General features: G+C 53.5%; 1 protein-coding gene across 3 annotated transcripts in view; it reads left to right on the top strand.

Moving 5' to 3' along the window:
* PSKH1 (protein serine kinase H1) overlaps positions 1-7253 on the top strand; it is a 31905-nt gene extending 24652 nt beyond the window's left edge. For all 3 annotated transcript variants that reach the window (XM_084533679.1, XM_084533677.1, XM_084533678.1), the window contains exon 4: positions 1300-7253. In XM_084533679.1, coding sequence (XP_084389805.1) covers positions 1300-1617 — 318 coding nt within the window. In that variant the 3' untranslated portion in view covers positions 1618-7253. The remainder of the gene's footprint in view (positions 1-1299) is intronic.
* The last annotated feature ends 899 nt before the right edge of the window (positions 7254-8152 follow it).

The following is an 8152-nucleotide window of genomic DNA, read 5'->3' on the forward strand; positions in this document are numbered from 1 at the left end:
TGCAGGTAGGCGGCAGCACTGTGGCTCCGAGTCCTGCCTTTCGGCCTCAAAGCCTCCCGTGGATTTGGCTCTCTTGCCGCTGGCTTCTAGCTTTTTTGAAAGAGAAAATTGCTTTTGGTAAATTGCAAACCTCAAAAAAATCAGGACATACCTTTCTGCTTTTTGTGAACCTTTTGTAGAAGAAAAAGGCATTATATCTGACTTCGCAGATGGTGGACCCTGAATTTTAAAATAGCCACGTTCTTTTCTTCCTCACCAAAAGAGGAACGAAAGACACGGAATAGCAGCCTGCTTTGTTCACCTCTGTGCTGTTCTCAGTTACACGTGTGTGGCTGTGGATGACGTTAATGTGATGTGTCCCGAGCTTTGGTGCATGAACTGCATGGTGTTTTAATGCTGCTCAGGCTGTGGTCTCTCTGCACGTATCGGTGGTTGCAGGAAGGGTGAGAGCCACGCAGCAGCAAGCGATTGCAGAAACCTGTTGTTTCCTGGGTCCCTTGGATGCTTGTATTTTATGCCAGCCAGGCTGCCCACCTCCACCCGCTGCTTCGGTGGGTTTTGCCGTGGTTTTCTTCCCATCTTTGTCCACAGCTCATCCTCAAGGAAACATTCTCGTCTCTCACATTGATGCTGATGCAGTCTTCTGTGAGAAACGAAACCGTTCCAGCATGCGTAGCTGTGTGCTTAAGGTTTTAATCAATTATTTTCTGGCTTGGTTTTGTTTCTTTAAAACCGGTATTTTGTCAAAAGAAATTCCTTCCTGTTTTGTTGCTGTGCATTCCTAAGGATTCCTTACATCTACCTACACCCATTGGATTCAGAACTTGGTACTTGCGTCCTGAGCGTGCTCTGTTACGAGATGTTTGGGAAAAGGGAAGGATCTAGATGGTTTGGGGAGGGAATTGGTTCGGGAAAACAGAGGAATAAAAGGGCTGGTTGCTTACAAGCAGGTAGCAGGTTGGTGTGCTGGTCATGCCCCATGCTGATCCAAGTGCCTGGATGTGTGTGTCCACATGCTCGTCTAGCTGGGCTCAGTGCTTGGCCCTGGGGCATGGAGCTGAAGCAGCTTCATCCCTGTTGAGCTGCTGGATTCCCTCTCTCCTTGCAGGCTCTTGAAGTAATTGTCGTCTTCTCCTTGGCTAGATACTGTTGGTTGCGACTTGGAAGATTAGAGGATGAAAGAGCAAGGGGAAGAAGCAGAATGCCCCGAAGTGCCTTTTGGGGCTGGGAGGAATGAATGAATGACTCAGCAGAGCTGTGCCAGGATGTTTTGAGCTAATTACCTCTTTTGTGTTTCAGCCCTGGCCCAGCGTGTCCAACCTGGCCAAGGATTTCATCGATCGCCTGCTCACGGTGGACCCCAGCGACAGGATGACCGCCCTCCAGGCCCTGAAGCACCCCTGGGTGGTCAGCATGGCAGCCTCCTCCTCCATGAAGAACCTGCACCGCTCCATCTCCCAAAACCTTCTCAAGAGGGCATCGTCCCGCTGCCAGAGCACCAAATCCGCGCAGTCCACGCGCTCCAGCCGCTCCACCAAGTCCAACAAGTCGCGGCGGGTTCGGGAACGGGAGCTGCGAGAGCTCAACCTGCGCTACCAGCAGCAATACACCGGCTGAGCACTGGGCTGGGACCTGCCAGAAAGTCTTTCCAGAAGTCTTCCCTGCAGTGTAGGCGTGCGGCACCCTTTGCTGCTCGCGCACTTGGGGAGGAACGTCCAGGTTCCTCCCTCCCCTCCTTCAGGTGTCCCCCCGCGCGGAGGAAAAGGAACCTTGTGGTGGCCATCGCGCCCTGCTGGGCGAGCAGTGCCACGGGGTCTCATGCAGGAAACGGAGCAGCTCTTGCGGGCTTGGAGCTCAGAGCCTCGAGGAACAGACAAATTGAGAAGCTGCAAAGGAGGAGAAGAGCTCTTTCTGTAGCCCAGGAGCTTGGTTGTTCATAGTTATTTATTGATGCCAGAGCGGTTCAGTTTCTCTCACTTGCATATGAAAGAAAAAAAAAATCACTTTAAGTGCACACCTGTGTGCACATACACGTGTATATATTTAAAATGTTATATATACACTTATTCTGAGCTGGTTTAGTCAGACTGTGGTGCCTTTTCAGTCAAGCTGCCATGAGTCACGCGCGGCTAGCACCGGGCTGGCTCTGACTCACAGCGTGCTGCCCACCAGCTCCCCGTCCCGACGCAGCGCCGAGGAGATGCCAGACGGCTTTCCGTGACGGTGGTGGAGCTGAGAGGCTTCCCCAAGGGGCTGTCGGCGGCGTGGTGACGCGGAGGGTTTGCTCACACCACGCGGAGCTGCTGTGCAAACCGGCACCAGACGGAGGTGCTGCGACCTCGGGGCTGCAATCCAGCTCCGGTTATCCTGACTGCGTGGGTGCTCCTGATCGAAGGGCAGGGAGAGGAGGATTGTCCTGCAGGAACTTGGTGGTCCAAAGAGATGTCCTTGGCGAGGCAGCTTTTTGGGGGGCTCCTCGCTGTCTGCCTTGAATCGTCCTCCAGCAGTTCTGTTGGGGCACAGGGCTTTTGAGGTGGTATAAATCCTCTGTACGGGGTGGTAGGTAGGGGAGGCGAAAGGACTCTGCGCTGCTGGGGCAGATGTTTTGGGTGTCCTTGGAGAGACAAACGCAAGAGCAAGTGCAGTTGTAGTGGGGGTTTCCCTGCCTTCAGCAGGACTGGTGCCCACTTTGTGAGGTTTCTTCTTGTTGCCGTGACTTGACCCTCTCACTGTTACCAACCACATCACTTCAGCACACCAAAGCTTTGGTTCCCTGTCCCCTGATGTTGTCATCACTTCACGGGGACAGCGAAATGCTGTTGGGAGCTGGCGAGCTGGCCACAAACGGCTCTGTAGGATCAGGGTAGGGGCTTGACTAGGAAAAGCCCAGTCCTGGAGTGACAGCAGCAAGAGACGTCACAGAGAAGCCGTGGAGCTGTTAGGTGTGACCTAAATCCACCAGGGAAAAGCTGCCCTTTGGCGTTTCCTCTGCTGGCTGGGTGATGGGGGCACCTTGTGAAGGACCTCTCAGGGGAAGGTGGGTGCTGTAGGGCTGAGCTTCGTGCAATCCTGCTGAGATGTTTTCCCTCCTAGTCAGGGCAAGGCACGTTTGGGGTAGGTTTGGCCTCTTGCGATAGCAGAGGCCAGGTCTGAGTGAAGGCAAATGCTGGTTTTTGGAGCTTTTCTTACGAAGCCCTGCAGTTTTACTGTGCATCTCGTAGGTGCTTAGCCTGGACAGACTGAATCGCCCAGCTCTGGAGCGTGGTTTTCCCTCTCGGACTGACATCTGTGCCACTGTGTTGTAGTGTCAGCAGGGCTGTGAACGTTCCAGCACATCCATGAGGAGCTCTGACCCTGCAAGCAGCAAAGCAGCACGGCTTCAGCGGGGAAAAAAAAGCGATTTAGGGGTGTGCTTTCCACCCCAAAGCTAGGAGGGGCCGAAACCACTTTGAACACAGCTTGCTGTTCCTAAGCTTGTGATGAGACATGTGATGGAGGAAACCCAAGGACAGCGGGGTCGTGCATGCACTTGCAGCAGGGGTGAATTCTAAATCCTTTGCGTGGGTTTGCACATTATTGAAAGCTCTGGGTCCCTTGCAGGCTGCCCTTTCCTGAGTGGCCATCCTCCCGCATCATGTGCAGTCTTTCTCCCATCAACATTAGCTGGTACTGCGGAATTACTGGGTGTTGTTCTTCAGTTCTGTGACCTACAGGAAAAAAAAAAAAAGGTTTCTTCAGATCCTTCTACCTTTTGTTGTGTTGTTTTTTTTTTCCTGTTTCAACACAAGGAGCTATAAATCAGACACGATTTCTGACAAAACAGGCAGCTTGCCACGTTCTGCTTCGTTAACAGTTCAGTGCCCCTCAGGTTCCTGCCAGCAGCTCTTCAAAAGCAGCGAGGACTCTAAGGCAGGTAGTAACTGGAAATTCTTCGTACCCTGTGGGTTAAGAGATGGCCAGATGCTCCCTGAGGGTTTCTGGTTTTGAGCCGTTACTTGTAAGAGTCTTCTGCATGCTTTGAGCATCACACACGATCTCTGTGATCTTTGTCCTCTTAGGTGCTTTCATGGCCCTCCCCAGATCATCTCGGCGTGTTTCTCCTTAAAGTAGGTATTGTGCCTATGCCAGGAAGTCAAACTGATGGACTGAGCCAAGACCTGCAGCCTGAGACCCTTTCCTTTAACCACTAGACCATCGAAATGCCCAGATGAGTGGCTTTGGAGGTCAGGATGATCTAACCAAGCTTGCTTCTCTTCCTTCACAAAGCAGAGCAAGAATCTTCCCGTCTCTGGCAGCTTTTGCTTTATTTCTCTGTTCAGCAACTGATCTCTCACCAGGAAGAGTTGGGAGTGATGTCAGCTGTGGGTTTGTGCTGTGACCTGGCAGAAGGGGGGATCCTTCGCAGTGCTGGGTGGCTGCAGCTCCATCCAAGCATCCCGTGGTGTCCTCAGTGACCTTTGCGTTCTCACTTTGTCTGGAAGGCTGTGACGGTGCAAACGCTGCATTGCAAGGTCCAGCTCCAGAACAGTTCCTCGGTGCTTTTACCCTTGCAGTTGTGGCACATTTTTCAGCTGGGTCTGATGGCAGGGAGGACAGGCTACGTGCTGTAATTCTGAGCACTCGGTTCAGGTGCCTTCAGCCTGTCCTCTGAGAAGCTCTTCACTGTGAATTTTCTTGATCGTATGCCTTCATATATATTCCACAGGGGTGTCTCAGCTCCTGGTTTATCTTACATCTCAGGAGTTTACGCTTTTTGGAAGTGCCTTGCTTGCGGATGTTAGAAGTTAAATCTGGTGTTTTGTTTTTCTGCTCTTATGTTTGGTGTTTTTTTTTTTTGTTTTGTTTCCTTCTTTAGCTCTTAATGGTGGTTCTTAATTTGGCTCGTGGTGTTTCGAATTAGCCAGGAGAATGCAGGTAACAAATACGTGTCCCGGGCTATTGCTGAGTTTCAGTGGAAGAGCCGTTAGCTGGGTGCAGATCTCAGCAGACAGCACTTAGGTTTCCTGTACTCTGCTCGCAGAATGAAACGAAGCTGGAATGACACCTAGTGGCAAACTGCAGCCTGTCCTTGTCCGGATGCAGTCCCTTCCAGTTGCGTCCCTGTTTTGGGGAGAGATGCTGGGTTTTGGGGCTCTGATCACACCTGCAGCCCGAGGCGTTGAGCCACCCTCTCGGCGTGGTGTTGCTCCCATGCCCGTGCTGCAGAACAGCCTCGTAGCTGTTGATGCCGGGGCTAGAAGCAGTGGGTTTGGGACTTTCTTGGGTCACGAGATATGATGAGAAGCTCAGGGTGTTGCATCCCAGCCTATTTTCTTTCAGGGAAAAGCAGTTTTAAGGAGCAAAGGGGTTTCTGCGTGTTTGTCTTTTGGAACTTAGCACTGCTGTGTAAAGGAATCCCATCGCTGTGTCCTGGGGGTTTGCCTGCTCTCCTGGGGGCAATAGTCAGAGCTTCAAAGAATGCTGCCTGGTGGTTCCTCAGTAACCTGATGGTTCCTCGATATTTTGAAGGGCTATTGGAAAAGAATGGGAAAAGGTCTTCCAGAAACAACGTTAGGCAGTCTACAGACTGTTAAGCTTTGCATCCAGATTTGAGCACATAATGTATTTTTCTACCTGTTTTGCTAAAAAGCACTTACTTGTCCAGCTGTGATTTACTTCTCACCCTTCTCAGGCTTCTAACAACTCACACACGAGCCTGGTGGCAGTAGAAACCCTCACTCCTTCAACCCAGCAGCAGTCTGTGCCATTTAGCATTGGGATTGCAGTAGCGTCCAGATGCTTCTGCCAGTTCCTGTTCTTGGAAATGCACAAAAGTGTGTGAAGGACAGCCTAACAGCCTCGTGGTGGGTGTAGGGCTCTGACCTGCTGGCCCGTGTAGTGGTGTGGAGGCTGGCTGCAGTACAGGGCCTGTGTTACACACTTGTTCTGTGAACGAGAAACCTCAGACTCTCCACTTCGTTGGCATTTGGATATTTTCTTCCTTTCGTTCATGTTCTGCTCTGGTAACTCACATTTTCTCACACCCTGCTCTATTTCTCAGTCCTGCTTTCTGGCAGAACCACGGTGTCTGCCTGAGGGGTCGATAACACTCAGCTCACGGACATCAGTTGTGGTCAGCTCCACTGCGGGGCCGTGGCTCTGGATTTGGCTCTGCAGTAGCCATGGTGAGCCCTGAAGCGATGTGACAGCAGACACACGGTGCCTTGGGGGTGGGAGAACGCTCCCTGTGAGGACCCTGTTGCCCAGGGTCGGCACTGCCCTTCACTTTGGGTGAGATTATTGCAGTTGTTCTCCAGGCTGCTTGCTGCAACCTGCTGCAGGCTCACGGTGGGCATCGAGGTGCCGTTCTTTGGGGTGCCCCCTTCCCTCTGCCCACTGCTTCTTGGAGCTCTCTGCAGTGGCTCTCAGTGCCTGCTCTCATCCCTCGCTCTTCCAAAAGGGCACCCCGTACCCAGCCCTGGGTCCCTGCACCACTCTCGGGAGGTTTTTGGTGCTTTTTGTGACCGCTCGGTCTCGTCTTCCAGCCTGGATCAGCAATGCAGCTCTCAGGTGCTCCAGAGGCAGGTGTGTGCATGTCAGGTGCGCATTACTGAGCGCTGAATTTGCCAGAAAAAAATAAAATGTGAAGCAGCAGGGATGCCCCGTGGTAGCGGCGTCACGGAGCGCGGAGCCTTCCACCCTCGGCACCTCTTCGGTGGAGGGGGCTGCTGCCTGCCCGGCGACGTGGTTTTCTCCTCCTGCTGTCCTCCCCTGCGGTAATACTGTAGGTCCCTCGTGTGTGACAGACGAGCTCCTCGCTGCTGTCACGACGACCTTGCACTGTGTTTCTGTTGAATGTGGGACAAACCCTGGCCCAAACTAGAAATGAGCACCTACCGCGAGCGCACGCCGATGCTGTGAGTTTTCCTGTTGCCTCTCGCTACGGAAAGACACCTCCCGGGAAGCCCTCTGGCCTGGGGGTGGGGGAGGCCTTCCGCTGCTTGCTGTTATTTTTGGGTTGACGAATTTCCTGTGCTGGGTTGGAACCGCTGGGAAGCACGGCGGTCATGTCCTGTCCGTCCCCGGCGGGGCCGTGTGCCTGGAGGAGCCTCCAGTCCTGCGACTTGCCTCCGAGTCCTGCCCCCGCGCCGAGCACTGCCGCTGAGAGTGAGGTCTGAATCATTGTAATTAGTCTGTAACGTGATGAGTAGAGTGTACAGAATTATTTATTTTGTGTACTCTGTTAAAGACGTAAATGTATTCTGTGTACCCCATCGCTCCCTTGTCCTTAATTCTGGCACACTCACGGTCCGGCGGCTGGAGGATGCTGCGCTCCGGGTGGGAACGGTGGCCAGCCAAGGCACCGAAGGCTGGGAGCTGCTCACCCCTTGGAAGAAAGGCACCAGCGTGCCCCAAAAACCTTCCCTGGCATCCTCCGTGTGGGTGCCAGGAGCTGTGTCCCAGGTGAGCCAGGCACTCAGCCTCACCACAGGAGTCGTGGTTTGGTCGCTGGAGGGGTGCTTTTGGGTGCTTTGCTCACTTTTCTGGGGCTGCAAGGTGGCAGGCAGGGCCAGAGAAGTGCTCTGGGTTGCTCACAGCAAGTGCTCACCTCTCCACTTTCCCTCTTTTAAGGATCTGTAGGAAAAGGTGTAATGAGAGAGAAGCCCGTGCTGCTTCTGAGCCGCATCCTGCTGCGGGGGGGGGTTCTTCAGGGCCCAGGGGCAGGGGTGGAGGTGACCTGAGCGCCCAGCAAAAACATCACAGCCAGCACTTTCTCCTGCCTGTACAGCCCCCCCTGCACCTCCAGCTGCCTTTGAAGTCCTTTAGAAGCTGGCTGAAGCCAACAGTGGGCTTGTTCCATGGGGCATTTTGGGGGCAGCGCTTCATGCAGTGGAGGTTTCATATCACGTTTGCATCACTGGTGAAGGGAAAAAAAAAAAACACTGCTTGTGTTGGGACGGCCTGATCCTGCTCCTCTCCCCTGTGCCCTGATGACCGGCTCCAGTTTGAGCTGCCAGGAGCCAGCCCTTAAGCCCCTGACTGGCTCGTGGCTTTTTTTTTTATTTAAGCGGAGATGACACAGGGTGCTGAAGAGAGCACCTGGGGAAAAGCGGCATCCCCCTGCCCTGACACCAGCCAGCCCCGTGCCCGATGCCTGGGTTGGGCCGTGGAT

Source organism: Aythya ferina (genome assembly GCF_964211825.1).
Source record: "Aythya ferina genome assembly, chromosome: 12".
In the NCBI taxonomy this organism is placed as follows: Eukaryota; Metazoa; Chordata; class Aves; order Anseriformes; family Anatidae; genus Aythya; species Aythya ferina.